Raw genomic sequence first — 16,576 nt, forward strand, 5'->3', positions numbered from 1 at the left:
GTAAGTTCTAAATGTATTACATGTGCTATTTCATAATGTTTTCACTGAAAACCTATATGACATATTTGCAAAAAAAAACCACAAAAAAACATTTTCCCCCTTTCCTCTTGCTCTTGCTCCTCTTCCTTCTCTTTCTCCTTCTTAATGATGAAGGTTCTATGCTTCAAAAGAAATACAGAGCCCCTGACATAGATTTACAGTTACTCCGGAGTGCTAGAGTGTTGACATGGACCTAGGAAGCAGCACCATGCACAGTAGAAATGACACACACACGCACACACACAGAAAAACTGAGTAACATCACTAGGGTTCTGTCACAGCTGTCCACACCTGGCTAAGGGTTCCAGCGAGTTCTGAGAAAAAAGAAATTGTTCCTAATGTCTTCTTGTGTGGTCCTGTTTTGCCTCTAGTGAGTTCTGCACATCCCTGTGGGAGATCATTTTACCCCAGAGTCAGGGCAGCCAGTTCTGAACTTACTCCCTTGTGATCTGTATAAAGTCCTAAGTCCCTTCAGCATTTTGGCCACATCTATCAAAAGAGAAAAGTGGATAATTTAAAAACTCTAAATGAGGAACCCATGCAATAGAAATAATGATTTTTAAAAGTGGGAAAAGTATAACTCAATATTAAAAAATGTTCATTGCATTTTATTTTTAATGATGAAAAATCACAAATAAAAAATTATCATAAAGAAATGGTAAAATACACAACAGCAGCCTCATTGTATATCTTTGTTTCCTATCAGTTTAATAAGGAGTATTTCATAGCTATGTTTTGTTTCCTAAAAACAACATACCATAAATTGTTTATATTTGTCATTTTCCTTATAGATGATAGAATGCTATTGTCATTAAATACAAAACAAACAATCAAACTCCATAATGCTGTCCTTGGCAAAATATCAACTATTTAACACAATCTACAATTCTATAAAATAATAATGTGTTATATTGGTTTTGAATTATCAAACTCTGGTTATAAGTTCCTTTTCTCCATTTTTCTATTGTCTCTTCTTTTTCTTATGTGTGTGATGCCTTATATTCTCTGTTTTCAGATACACCACAAACATCCTGTCTAAAAACAATCTGAAATCCAGTCATGGGATCATTAGTGTAAATAAGCCAGTATTACATTGTTTCAGGATATATGCTTTAAGTGAAAATTTAATGAATAAAACAGCCAAATGTAACTACCAAGTAAAGGGTGCATTTGGCCAGGAAGATAACATGGGGAGAAAAGAAATAACTTCCTTAATTATTTTTTAATTGATTCACTCAACAGTTAAAAGCATGAAAGACCTACCATGTGCCAAGCATACTTTTCTCCAACAAAAGGAACTAGCCCTGTATATTCTGCTAGGTGCATGTGGAAATTTAGGGACTAAGTTAGTAAACACCTACATAAACCCTCATAATTTCTGCCTGCTTGGGGCAAAGCCACTTCTAAAACTCAATAAGAAGTGGAATAGCTCATAAACAGATTTAAAAATAATGAAATTCAACAAGCGGAGTTTGTATACTATTGCTTTAATGAGATAGAGCCTTAGTGTGTCCTCAGGTGATCCTTTCCTTTCTCTCAGGGCTCAGGACTCCTACACCATCTATTTTATTACCAAGTATGAGGCACCCTTCACTGCACTAAGTCTGCAAATCTCAGCGGTGGTGGTCTTGAAGAAATCAAATGAAGTCAGAGATCAATGAAGAGCCTAGATAAGTAAACAGCACAGCCCTAACTGTCTTGGATATACCAAGCACCATCCTCCTAAAAGCAACTGTCTCATTAAATCCCATGGGAAAGGAATAAAGGATCTCTGAGGAGGTCAAAGTTCTGGGACTGAATTAAATTTGTATATGCCAATAATAAATGTGGAAGGCAAATTTATAGAAAGAAAACTTAGGAAACTTAAGATCACTCTAATTACTTTTTGATAGCCAGGAGAAGTCTGTTGGGAACCGCCCTGACTGGTATCAGAAAACTGAAACCCCCGCCTAGGCTAGGCTAAGGGAACGCCCTTGGAACCGTGAGCCGGCAAGGAGACAAAAGCTTATCTTCCTGGCAGGAATGCTGTTTCTGCTGCTTTGTTCATAACTGAACCCCCCAAAAAGCTTGGTCGGTTAGCCAAAGACGGGTAAGATTCCCCACGGGGGGAACAACCCAAGCCAGGCACGATCACTTTTGGGAGGCCCCCCCAAAAGAAGGACTTGGGGGGCTGCAGCAAAGGGGGGTGATGGACCCTCACTCCTCGGCTTTGACAAAGTCTGAGTTCTCAGCGTCCAGAAGAAAATCTCCTTATCTCTCGGTGGCCTTAGTTCCCGCGCTCCACCTAAGCCTGAAACAATGATGGGGAAGTACAGCTCGGTACTGGGAAGTGCGGATTTCCCGGGGTGATCAGGCCTAAGAAAGAACATGTAAATTACTGTGAAACCTTCTTTGTTTAAGAATGCTCTCAGTTGAATGAGGAGGGTCTTAGGAGGAAGCTAGTTTGTTCCTCAGCCTTACAGCTCTTTGACCCCCCAACTCAATAGACCGGCAGAGTTCTTTGTTTCCTATATTCCTTACTTCCCCTAATGAGTATTGTACGTTACCTGAGTTATTATGCAAAATGAGCCTAATAAAAGCAGGTATGGACGGTGGATCAGTGCGCTCCCCACTAGGGGGGGTGGCCATTCTGTCCCTACTTCCCCACAGAAACTGGTTTGTCTCTGTGCATGTGTGTTTTTTTCTCGCGTATTGTCGAGCCATCCACAGTGTGCCGTGGTCACTGCTAGCCGGTGACCCACGCGCAACAGAAGTCATCTGCAGAAAAATGTTTAAACCCTATAGCAGAATTTAAAAGTTATACCATTTATCTTAATATTTTGTTCCATGCACTTTTTACAAATGTTCAGGAAAATCAAAGGGCAAAGAAATAAGTTACTATATTTCAAATAATTGTGTCTGTGTATTCTTGTAAATAAATAAAAGAAAGTTTGTCTGTTAAGCAAGAGGGCTTCACTTTAGTACTACCTGGATGTTTAGATGAGAACACATCTTATTTGGCCCATGTGCCATCACCAGGAGGCACACTTGAGACCATATACCAGCCCTTCCAACTTGTCACCCCAAACATCCTTTGTATCCCTGTATGACCATCCTTGGTATTCCACTGCAACCATCGCCTGTACCCTTGTACAACTATGTGCTATATCTCTGTACAACATTTGGTATCCCTGTACAACTACCCCCTACATCTCTGTATAAACATCTTTGCAAACTGTAGCCATCCTCTATATCCCTGTAATATTATACATTATATCCATCCACAAGCATCCATCATATCCCTCTACATGAATGTCTGATTTTCCACTTTTCATATAGTCCATCACTCTCCTGTACTGTCTCTAGGTTGAATCTATCATCAGTTTTCTTTCTTATTCCAAGGAGTCCACCAGTTTGAAGTAGCTGGATCAGAAATTACTAGATAGGGTCCTGGCTGGTGTAGTTCAGTGAATTGAGCACAGGCCTGTGAGCCAAAGGGTCATTGGTTTGATTCCCAGTCAGGGCACATGCTTGGGTTGTGGTCTGGGTCCCCATTTGTGGGCACATGAGAGGCAACCATACATTTATGTTTCTCTCCCTCTTTCTCTTTCCCTTCCCCTCTTTCTAAAAATTAATAAATACAATCTTTTTTAAGTATTTTTTATTGATTATGCTATTACAGTTTTCCCATTTTTTCTCCTTTTATCCAACCTCCACCCTCTCCCTCCAACCCTCCAGCAGGCCCCTCCCCCTTAGTTCATGTCCATGGGTTGTACATGTAAGTTCTTTGAGTACTCTGTTTCCTATACCATTTTTTATCTCTCTCAATCTATTTTATGCCTACTAATTATGCTGCTTCTTCCCTGTACCTTTTTCTTTCATTCCTCCCTTCCCCCTCCCCACCAAAATCCCTCCACGTGATATCCATTTCTGTGATTCTGTTCCTGTTCTGGTTGTTTGCTTAGTTTTTGTTTTCATTGTTTTTCTTTTCTTTTAGGTTCAGTTGTTGATAGTTGTGAGTTTGTTGTCATTTTATTGTTCATACTTTTAATCTACTTTTTCTTAGATAAGTCCCTTTAATATTTCATATAATAATGGCTTGACTGTGATGAACTCCTTTAACTTGACCTTATCTGGGAAACACTTTATCTGCCCTTCCATTCTAAATGATAGCTTTGCTGGATAGAGTAATCTTGGATGTATGCCTTTGCCTTTCATGACTTCAACTATTTCTTTCCAGCCCCTTCTTGCTTGTAAGGTTTCTTTTGAGAAATCAGCTGATAGTCTTATGGAAACTCCATTGTAGGTAACTGTCTCCTTTCCCTTTGCTTCTTTTAGGATTTTCTCTTTATATTTAACCTGGGTAACTTAATGGTGATGTTCCTTGGTGTGTTCCTCTTTGGGTCCAACTTCTTTGGGACTCTCCGGGCTTCCTGGAAGTCTATTTCCTTCACCAGATTGGGGGAGTTTTCCTTCATTATTTGTTCAAACAAGTTTTCAATTTTTTGCTGTTGTTCTCCTTTGGACACCCCTATAATTTGTATATTGGAGTGTTTCAGCTTGTCCCAGAGGTTTGTAAGATTCTTTTCACTTTTTTGAATTCTTATTTCTTCATTCTGTTCCCATTGGATGTTTATTTTTACCTTTTCTTCCAAATCATTGCTTTGAGTCCTGGTTTCCTTCCTGTCACTATTGGTTCCCCTCCTGTCACTATTGGTTCCCCAAATATTTTGATTTATTTCATTTTGAGTGTCTTTCACTTGTTTTTCATTTTTTGACCAAGCTCAATTAGATCTGTGAGCATTTTGATTATCAGGACTTTAAATTCTTCATCAGATAGATTGGCTGTGCCCTCATTGTTTAGTTCTTTTTCTGAGGTTATGCTCTGTTCTTTCATTTGGGCCATATTTCTTAACCCTCCTTGCTGCACTGGGGTGCTGCCTGTGGTGGAGGCACCAGAGAAGGAACAATGCAGCTCTCCTGTTTGTCCCCAGCAAACTTTCTGTTGGACTCTTGTGTGAGACTGGGAGTTTCTACCAATGTAGCAATGGTAGTATCAACTCTGAGTCTCTTTCCCCTTAAGTCTGTCCTGCCCACACAGCTATGCAGCTGCCTTGCTGCAGCCAGCCCCTCCCACAAGGTCCACCAATTCACTACGATTTTTTTCTGCCTGCCATCCTGACACAGTCTACTGCCTTACCAGTCTGGTTGTTCTGATTGATTTTTTCTTTAATTCCTTTGTTGGGGTTCCATGCAGTTTGATTTTTTGGTGCTTCTGGTTGTTTATTGATTTTAGATTGGTTGTATTCTTCCTTTTGGTTGTGTGAGGAAGCAAAGGGTTTCTACCTTGCCTCCATGTTGGCCAGAACTCCAAAATAAATAAAATCCTAAACAACAAAAAAGAAATTACCAAATAGGGGGAGAATTACTATACATTGAATAATTAAATCAAAGAGGAGTACCTTTGCAAATGATCATTGGTTATGAAACTGTTATTCATTACAATAGCAAAAAGAAAGATGCAGGCTTCCATAGGGGGACTTGAGAGCTCCCGGGAGACGTCTCTCTGGTATCCTTAATAGCCATGACTAAAAATCCCAACTTAGCAGCTCCTTTTATGTACTCAGCAGAAAATCCTTGAATTCAGCTAGAGCCCAACTCTACCTTTTTAGTCATATGACCTTAACCAAGCCACTGCTCATCTCAGACTCTCAGTGTTCTTTTCTGGGGAAATGAGATAATAAAAAACCTCAAGAGTTGTTGGGGTTATTATATCAGACTTGAAATATATTGGCTTAAATAAGAATAATTCAATATATGACAGATAACATTTTTATATAATGGCATTATCTAGGACTTGTAATATATTAAACTTCTATCTATTGCACTACATACTATAGTAGCTCTAATCAGTTTTCTGATTAACTACAAAGAGCAGGAACTTGAGAAAATTTTACAAGGGAAATGTATTTGATGTTTCTTGGGAGCATGCAGAACACCAATAATACTTAAAGGGGCATGATTGTCTGAAACAAAAATTTGAAATAAGTGGAAAACCAGCTTGACCACATGTTGCCCATGTATGAGGGTGAAAAAAATGTTAAGTAATGCTTTATTATTTCACAATTATGTCAGTTTTTGCACTTTTCTTTCTATAATAAATAAGAGTCGAATAAATAAAAGAAAAATGAATGCATTTCTAGAGGCTCTGCCATGTTTCATGTCTGAGTGTATAGTCTATGTTTGTAATCCTTGTTAAAAAACCATCTCATTGTTATTTCACATACTAGAAGTCTCATGATCTGTATTCAACTTTCTTCCCTGCCTTCCTCTCTTGTAAGTTCCCCAAATGAGAACTATGCAACAACCACATCAATATTGCTGATGTTTTGGGAAAGTAATAATTTTATATTTTTTCACATTTCCCTGTCTGAACACATGGAGTTTCCACCTACCTGTACTAAATGAACTTTAATCAACTTCTGGCCTTTCAAAACTTAACTACCACTTTTCCTTGAAATCTAACCATCTCAGACCATATTCACCCTGAGTACAGGCACAGCTATGCTTTTTTTATTATCGAATTCATCTCACTGGTCCATTTATTGCTAACTAGCTTTTTATTTCCTACTATGCAGCAAGTTCCTCAAGTGCAGAGATTATAATGCCTGAATTTTTCTGCACAGAGAACTGCTTGAACTGTCTCAGAGCAGGTGCTCAGTAAACATGCAACATATAATTGCTTTTGTAAAAAATTATTTTCTAGACTAATTTATGACAGACAATGGCTTGTCCAAAGGCAATGAATAAAATCCAGAAGAGTTAAATCAGAATTTTTACCTCTATCTCCTCATCACAATACTAGAATGAACTTCCACACCTCACTTATATTTTGTCCTGAGATGCTCAACATATCCTCTGGGATCCCATGGGTAGGATAGGCATATTTATTTATTTATTTATTTATTTATTTATTTATTTATTTATTTTTAAATATTTTAGTTATTTACTTTTAGAGAGGTGAAGGGAGGGAGAAAGCGAGAGAGAGAGAAACGTTAATGTGTGGTTGCCTCTCATGTGGTCCCCACTAGGGACCTGGCTGGCAACCCAAGCATGTGCCCTGACTGGGAATTGAACCTGCGATGCTTTGGTTTGCAGCCTGCGCTTAATCCACTGAGCTATGCCAGCCAGGGCAGATAGGCATATTTAAAAATGGAAGTTTTCTTGACCCTTGGTAGGTTGGTTATTGATCAAAACCTATTTCTAGAATTAAATGTTGATGTCCTAACAGAGATTATTTGCCACACAAAGTGGCAGATGATGGGGCCTTTCCCAGGGCTTTAAAGAAAATGGAGAGTCGTGAAATGTGCAATAACCTTTGTATAAATAGAGGTATTGGTTGACCCAGAGTTTAGGGAAAAGACATTTTGAAGAGTTCTTCTAAGCACAGCCTAGATGATAAATTTAAGTCAACATATGAGGAGTTCGAAGGTATTAAACCAGTGAGAAAGTCAAAGGAGGAGCCTTGAATCTGAGTAGAACTGGTGATAAGTGGAAAGTCCTAGAGAAGAGTGTGTGGGGGCAATTCAATATGATGGTCTAATCTTTCAATTTCAGATGATGCTATATCATTCTTCACTGCAGCCTCTCAGTGTTCAGTAAATCAAACTCAGCCCTGGTCAGCTATTAACTAGGAAGAGAAGGCACAAAGACAGCATGGAAAGTACTATATCAGTACAAAATGACTGCACCACAGGAAATTAAACAGTGAGCAAAGATCAAGAATCCAGTCAAAAATGGATTGAGAGTTGAAGGTAATTAGAACACTTCCCTTTCTCAAAAAGTTATTTATATTCTACTTCTCATATCAACCTCTCTAGTTATACATAATACAATAAAGATGTTTCCATTCAAGGCTATATATACATTTATGCTTTTCTGATGTTATCTGTACTGAATGAGAATTAAAGAGTAAAAAATTGAGAGAACTTATGCTTCTGGTTACACAGAATTTTGAACATGTTTTCCTGGCAACATAATCATCTAACCCTTCCACACAAAGATCTCAAGATTGCAGATACCATTTTGTAATAATTTCTCCTCAAAGTCTTCTAAATTCATCTATTCAGCTAACTACCACTGAGTTTTCCAGTATGGGTATAACTCCGGAGAGGCTAAGTATTAACAGAGACATGAGTAACAGTTTATTTGCAGGCATCCTTGATGCTGTGATAGAAGTCAATGCAGGGTAAAGTGGGGGCCAAGGAATGAAGAAATCTTTCTATCTCCAGTCAACTTCATGTGAATTAATCCATGTTAAGATTTCTAGGTTTGGAGAAGGCACCCAGATATCTTGTCTTGGAGCCCTAGCAGCTCTACAGCATTCTGAAGAGGTAGTTCATCTAGTGAATGAAACAAAATGTTTGGTCCATTCTTTGCAGAATTGAAGTTCTGACTTGACCTTAAATTTCATTTGAAACATTCTTGTTTTTAACAGTGAGGGCAAAGCACTTACATTTCAACTGGGATGAAAGCCACTTGACATAAAAATTCCTAATTATATTGATTAGCATTTGATGAAACAAGCAAAATTCAAAGCCCAGAGCCCAAATATCAGTTTTCTTTGTTATTTTAAATATTTTATTTACTTATTTTTAGAGAAGGGGATGGAGGGAGAAAGAGAGGGAGAGAAACATCAATGTGCGGTTGCCCCTTTTGTGTCTCTTACTGGGGACCTGGCTCACAATCCAGGCATATGTCCTGACTGGGAATCGAACCTGCAGATCTTTGGTTCACAGGCCAGCACTTAATCTACTAAGCTATGCCAGGGCAAACATCAGGGCAAACATCAGTTTTCTTTGCTATATTTTCATTGGCAGTAGTAGGTTTGGCTGGTGACTAAAACAGTGGGGAAATGGGGGAATGAAAAAACATCTGTGTAATTACATATTCTTATCTTCTTTCACTCTATCAAAACCTATATTCTATACGTTATAGAAACATTGACTAAATCACAAAGCTAAATATTAAATTTGTCATTATGTTCAGAATATAAGGAGATGATGATAGGATGATATGCTTTATAAACTTCAGTAATAGCCTTAAAAGTACTAAAATTGGCTATTTTCTAAGTTAAAAACTATCACAATCATTAGGATGCCCTAGTTTACACTGAATTTCTCATCCATGTCCTTTTCCCTTGGGTGAAATGTTATACATCAATTAATGTGCTTCCTCCACACCTGTAGAAAGGTCATGATCCCATTACCATTCATCCTTGTCAGCGTCACAATTGCAAAAGTGCCGAATGTCCAGGCAAATCTCATCCAGGCCACATTCACATTGCTGAACTCCAGGAGGAGCACCTCCCCAGTAAGGGTGCCTTTCCTTTGACCGGCCAATCCACCAGGTAAAAGGTACTCCATCTGAAAGACAAGGTATTTCACAACTCAGAGGGGAGCATGCCTAAAATAACAAAACTGGTATCACAAAACCTGGGATAAAATTTTTCTTAAAGAATATATGTGTATTTTTTCTTCTTCCTCCCTCTCTATAGTCACATAGATGTATATAGAAAAAATACCTTTATCTACATGCATATGTATCTATAACCAACACTTTCATGAAAGGGTTTTTATAGTAGGATATTGTTAAAAGACAAAGTCACAAAATATTATTAAATGCCTACCAAATCAGGGATGTATCACATTTAAGAAAATAAACTAGGACATATATAAGAACAAAATTCACACACACACACACACACACACACACACACACACACACACACACGAGTTCTGTCCAGAATGTATCCAGCCATATAATATGAAAAATAGAGACATTTGTTGAAGAAAATGTAAGTTACAAGAAATATTCTAAATAGGACAATGATGCCTCAGTTCTCTTCAAAGTAGGCACACTTCTAATTGCCATCAGCTCCCCCATCGTATTTTCCTGAAATTCATTGACAGTCTAAAATCTCTTCCTTTTCAAAGTTGATTTTCATTTCTGGAAAAGCCAGAAGTCACAGGGTACCAAATCTGGGCTATAGGGGTCTGAGTCATCTGGGTGATTTGATGTTCCACCATAAAGTACTGCATGAGATATGATGCATGAGTGGGTGTGCTATCATAATGAAGCTGCCAACCACTGGCTGCTAATAGGTGTGGCCTTCTGAATCATATTAGGGAGCTTATGCACCAGAAGCTATGCACAAATTGTTTTTTTCAGAATTCATGTCAATAATGATGTAATCATATGATTACAAACTTGGTTTAGCTTATATACAAAATAACCTATGATGACTTTGAACTTTACTATGTAGTTTGGACTCCAGATTATGGAGGAAAGTCCTGGGTAGTCCTAGAAGGAGGGAGAGGTGGAGAAATCCTTCCATTTCTTGTACCCAAAGCCAACATGGGCAAACATGTTTAAATACACAATGTTTTACCCTTGTGTTGCTACCTAAGCTTGCCTCAGCCTAAAACAGCTTTATGAGCTAAATAAACCTACCAACTCTCTAGTCCACTTGAGTGTGATTTATCTGGGGTAGGATTTAGAAAGAAATCAATGCATTTGAAATAGTGTTTAATTATTTATAGCTACTTGGCACTATGAAAAATGATTTCTCCACTTAGAATGATTGCTTTTTTCTAATTTTTTTATTGTTGTTCAGTTATACTTGTCACCATTTTTCTCCCATTGCCTTACCCTGCCCTGCCCATACCACTCCCACATTCAATCCTCCCCTCATTGTCCTTGCCCATGGGTCCTTTATACATTTTCCTTGATGACCCTTCCCCTTCTTTCCCCCATTATCCCCTCTTACCTCCCCTCTTGTCACTGTCAATTGTTCTTTGTTTCCATGTCTCTGGTTCTATTTTGCTCCCTTGTTTGTTTTGTTTATTAGGCTCCACTTATAGGTGAGATGATATGGTATTGGTCTTTCACTTCCTGGCTCATTTCATTTAGCATAATACCCTGTAGTTTCATCCATGCTTTAAAAATTATACTAGTTAACAGACATCTCCAACTGTAATTCTCGCTTTAAAAACTAATAAAAGAGCTTGAAACATTTTAGACAGAATGAAGAGTGAAATTTTGCCATGAGTATAGATAGTCCTTCAGGCTTTCTGCCTCTTATTACATACCCCAGAGAGTCTTCTGCTTTTGAGTACTTTCCACACATTTTCTCATCATCTACAAAATTCTTGGAAGTCCCAGATTGTCAGGGTTCTTACAACTTGCCTCAGTGACTTCCATAGGAATTCAGCAGTGAGAGTAATGCAGAAAAATTTGTTACTATTCATATACATAAATTATTCATCCATTATGTTTTAAATCAGGAGTTGCATAAAAATTTAATGCTGCCTAGCCAAAATTTCAATGTAGTAGCATTCTTAGAAAATATTATAATTCTACCTTGAAGTAGTAAATCATGAATAATTGATGTGATAAATATTTATTTTCACTTTTAAAAATAAACACATATTCAATTCCTGTTTCATGCTCAACAGAAACAAAAGAGAAATATCCAAAGAAAACCTAGACTTAACCCCATTCAGCTTAAAATCGTATTTATTAAACACCTCCACTGATATCTACACCTGTGTTTTTGGATACATTATCATTTTATGAATAATACTTTAAATTTATAGAAGTTTTTCAAATCATAAAAAAAGATTTTACTAAACAAGTGTGAGACTCAAAAATAGATTTCTGTTAATTATATAAACCTTAAAATGGAGGTTACATACTAGGTTTATATGTTTAAATATGATGCTCACAAAGATCCTTGCTTTTCCTTTGGTAATTTTAAATGACTATTAATTTTTAAATATATATGTATATAATCTGTCCAGAAAAGGTCCAGCCATTGTTAGTGTAACAAGAATGATCTGTGAAACATCGATGTAACCTGACAGCCAAGGAGAGTGGACTAGAGTGTGCATGTGTGAACAATGATGACTTCACTCTCTTACTCAGTGGGTGTGGTAGGCACTATTGACCGAGCATGTGTACTGTGTGGCCATCACATACAAAATGACTGAGCAAGTAGAACAATGAATCTGCATGAAATTTTGTGTTAAGCTTGAACATTCCTCCATGAAAAGTATTCAGATGATTCAGAAGGCCACACCTATGGGCAACTGGTGGTTGGCAGTTCATCATGACAGTGCACCCACTCGTGCATCACTTCTCCATGCAATATTTTTTTGGTGGAACATCAAATCACCCAGGTGGCTCAGCCCCCTTATGGTCCAGATTTGGTGCCCTGTGACTTCTGGCTTTTCCCAAAATGAAAATCAACTTTGAAAAGAAAGAGATTTCAGGCAATCAGTGGGTTTCAGGAAAATATAATGGGGCAGCTGATGGTGATTAGAAGAAATGTATGAGGTCTCAAAGTGCCTACTTTGAAAGGGACTGAGGTATCATTATCCTATGTACAATGTGTCTTATATCTTGTCTTCTTCAATAAATGGTTCTATTTTTCATATTACATGGCTAGATACCTTCTGAACAGAACTTGTATATAAAGTTATATGTAAATATTATATGTATTCCCTTAGCAATATTTACTGAAAATCTATAATATTTTAGGAACTATTCTAGGTACTTGGGCTAAATTATTAAATAAGAATAAAACAAACAAAAAATAAAACATGCCCTCAAAAGCGTGCATTGTAATTATGAAAAGCTGACAATGATAATAATTAGATAATTTAGTATTAGGAAAAGGATAAGGGTATGGAAACAGTACATCAGTCCTTCAAGTAAGGATAAGGTGTGTTGTAAAGATTTGTGTACTACAATTTAGGATGGTCAGGGTAGAACTCAATGAAAAAAATAAACTGAGCGAAACTTGAAGGCATGGGGCAAGTCCCAAATGGTTTGCTATGTGGAGAAGTATAAATGCTCAATATAAGAACCAAAGAGTAATTCAGGGCATTTCCTAATGTCTATCACCAGTTTTTTAAAATTTGAATTATAGGAGTGACATTAACTATTAACATTATATATTTTTCAGGTGTACAAGGTTACAATTTGATGTTTGTGTACTCTATTACATGTTCCCCACTGAAAGTTTAGTTCCCTTCTAACCATGTGTTTGACCCCTTTATTCACTTTAACCCTCCCCCACCCTCTTTTCTCTCTAACCTCTATTCTGCTGTCTGTACCTATGAGTTTGTTACTGTGTGTTTTGTTATTTTCTTTATTACTTTTTAAATTTATTTATATATTTTTAAATATATTTTATTGATTATGCTATTATTGTTGTCCCATTTTCCCCCTTTTATTCCCTTCTGCCATGCATACTTCCACCCACATTACTGTTACTTTTTGTTTTATAATCCAAATGAGTGAAATAATATTTCTTGTTTTTTTATCTGACTTATTTCACTTAGCATAATAACCTCAATATTTATCTATGTTGTAAAAAATGGCAATCTGTTCTCTTTTTTATGGCTGATTAAAATTCCATTATAAATATGTACCATATCTTCTTTATCTAATCATCTTTTGTAGTTGCTCAATTTGTTTCAAAGTTTCCCTATTATAAATAATGCTGCAATGAACATAAGGATAGAGATATTTTTACCAATACTTTTTTAAAATTATATTTTTGGTAAGTACCCATAAGAGAAATTGAAGGGTGATACACTAGTTCTATTCTTAATTTTTTGAGAAATATTTATATTTTTTCCATAGTGGCCATATTAGTTTACATTCCCACCAACGATGTATGAGGGTTCCCTTTTCTCCACATCCTGTCTAACAACTTGATATTTCCTTTCCTTTTGAAAAGAGCTAAAGGGTAGAAAGTGGTATCTCGTTGTGGTTTTGATTTTCATTTTCATAATAAGTAGTGACGTTGAGTATCATTTCATATGTTTGTTGGCCATTTGTATGCCTTTCATAAAAAAAGTGTCTATTTAAGTCCTTTGACTATTTCTACAAAAAATTGCTTTTTGTTGTTGGGTTGTATGAGTTCTTTTTTTTTTTGTAGATTTTATTTATTTATTTTTAGAGAGTGGGGAAATAGAATGAGAAAGAGAGGGAGAGAAACATCAATGTGCGGTTCCCCTTTACATACCCCCTACTGGGGGACTAGCCCGCAACACAGGCATGTGCCCTGGCTGGGAATCAAACTGGCAACCCTTTGGTTTGCAGCCTGCACTCAATCCACTGAGCCACATCAGCCAGGGATGTATGAGTTCTTTATATAGTTGGATAATTTGCCCATAATTGAAGATACCTTCAATTCGCAAATATCTTCTCCCATTTGGTTGGTTACTCTTTTGTTGTTGATTTTTTTTTTTCTGTGCAGAATCTTTTTGTTCAATTTTGTCCCATTCATTTATTTATTTCTCTTTTACTTTCCTTGTTTTGGGGGTTAAGTTCACAAAAACCACTCTGAGTTCAACCTTAATTTCAGTGCCTGTATATGTTTTACACAATATATATTTTATTGTTTCAGGTCTCCTATAAGTTTTTATTTCATTTTGAATTAAAGATAGTAGTCTAAGCCCTGGCTGGCATAGCTCAGTGGATTGAGTGCAGGCTGCGAACCAAAGCATTGCAGGTTCTATTCCTAGTCAGGGCACATGCCTGGGTTGCAGGCCATGGCCCCCAGCAACCACACATTGATGTTTCTCTCTCTCTTTCTCCCTCCCTTCCTCTCTAAAAATAAATAAATAAAATCTTTAAAAAAAAGATAGTAGTCTAGTTTTATTCTTTGGTATGTGGTGTTTAGTAATTCCAACACCATTTAATAATAACCTTAATAGTCCCATTTTACTGAAGGTACTTTTCTTTCTCCATTGAATATTCTCTTTTTTTTGTCCAAACTTAGTTGTGCATATACAGGGTGGGAAAAAAGTAGGTATATAGTTTTATGAAAAACAGTTTATTCTTATATTATTATTGTAATATTTTTCATATGAACTCTAAATCTACTTTTGCCCCATCCTGTATTTGTGAGTTAATTTTCAAATTCTTAATTCTGTTCCATTGGCCTGTGTGTCTGTTTTTCTGCCAATACCATGATGTTTTGATTACTGTAAGTTTGTAGTATAGTTCAAAACCATGGATTGTGATACATCCCTTTACGTCTCTTTGATAATGTCTCATAGTCTCATTGTAAAGGTCCATGACCTCCTTTGTTAAATTTATTCCTAAATATTTTATTCTTTTTGTTGCAATTGTAAATGAGATTGTTTCTTGATTTCTCTTTTTGATATGTTGTTGTTATTAGTATAAAGAAATGTGACATATTTTTATATATTGATTTTATGTTTTGCAACTTTATTTATTAATTGTTTATAATATTTTTTGGTGGAGAGTCTTTAGGGTTTTCTATACAGACAATCATATCATCTGATAATAGTGACAGTTTTCCCCTTTTCTTACTAATTTTTATCCCTCTTATTTTTCTTGATTAATTGCTCAGGTTGGGTTTTCTAGTACTATGTTAAATAACAGAGGAAAGAGTGGCCATCATTTTTTTGTTCCTGATCTTAGAAAAAAAAACTTTTACTTTTTTTCCCATTGAGTAAGATGTTACTGGAGAGTTTTTATGTAGGGGACTGGTTTGTTTTGGTCTGGCAAATGTGACTTAGCTCTGTATGGAAAACCTACAGAAGCAAGGTGGTGGGCAGAAACCAGACCTTCAAACTGGGTTTTCCCATGGGAATCAGGCCTAGAAAATGCATACAGACTGTTTGTTATGGCTTACTCTTGCTAAAACTCCCTCACCCTGGTCTGAAGCAGTAGATGTGTATTGTCTATCTTCAAGGTAATTTCCAAAGCCTATGTAAATTTTCCCAAGGATGGAGCTAATCAGCACACTGCCTTTCCCTTCTGCATGTGTTATTTTCATTTCCTTGATTGTACCTAAAATGTAGACAATAATATTCTATGTAACAGATAATAAATCCCACTTTGATGTAAGATCCAAGAAAAACAATAAAAGCTTGTCTAGGCAAGGGTTGGGGTGCTCTCCTCTTGAGAGAGTGACCATGCTGTCCCTTTTTTCTCCACAGGATTGCTGTAACCTGTGCATTTGTTCTTGTTTTCGGTCACAACAGGCAGACTCTGCTGGCGGGAGTCTGCATCATCTGGTGCCAGGAACAGGGACCCGGAGACTACGAGCAGTCATTGTGGACAACACACCAGCTTGGTGGGAGTGAGCACACCAGCCCAGGTAAGGGCCGACTACACCGAGTGCTTCGGTAAGGTCCTAGGGTGTGTTGTATTTCAGAGAAAAAAGGGTATTTTTCCAAGGTTGCCCTCTCTTGTGACCATACTCTTTTTAGTAAGCAGAAACCTTGCTCTCTCTCTCTAGCAATTGCCGTACTTCACAGGCATAGGTCAGGTAGTTAAGAGCCACAAGAGCACCCGCTGCTGAAAGTCACCCATGGCAGGATAAATTGGGAAGTGGACCAGGACAGAACACTAGGTTTCCTGCCAACTACAAGCAAAAGTCCACACAATGAGAGACATACTGTAAAAACATTCACACGCCCATCCATGTGGCACAAGCCCCAATCAGGTTTTA

The 16,576-nt window shown here is 37.1% G+C and overlaps 1 protein-coding gene across 1 annotated transcript in view; it reads right to left on the bottom strand.

Moving 5' to 3' along the window:
* CNTNAP5 (contactin associated protein family member 5) overlaps positions 1 to 16,576 on the bottom strand; it is a 958,268-nt gene that overhangs the window by 197,874 nt on the left and 743,818 nt on the right. Inside the window, exon 14 of the mRNA XM_045850657.1 lies at positions 9,287 to 9,443. Within this exon, the coding sequence (XP_045706613.1) occupies positions 9,287 to 9,443 (157 nt within the window). The remainder of the gene's footprint in view (positions 1 to 9,286; positions 9,444 to 16,576) is intronic.

The sequence above is a fragment of the Phyllostomus hastatus genome, unplaced genomic scaffold (genome assembly GCF_019186645.2).
Source record: "Phyllostomus hastatus isolate PE091 unplaced genomic scaffold, TTU_PhHast_1.1 phas_contig_84, whole genome shotgun sequence".
In the NCBI taxonomy this organism is placed as follows: domain Eukaryota; kingdom Metazoa; phylum Chordata; class Mammalia; order Chiroptera; family Phyllostomidae; genus Phyllostomus; species Phyllostomus hastatus.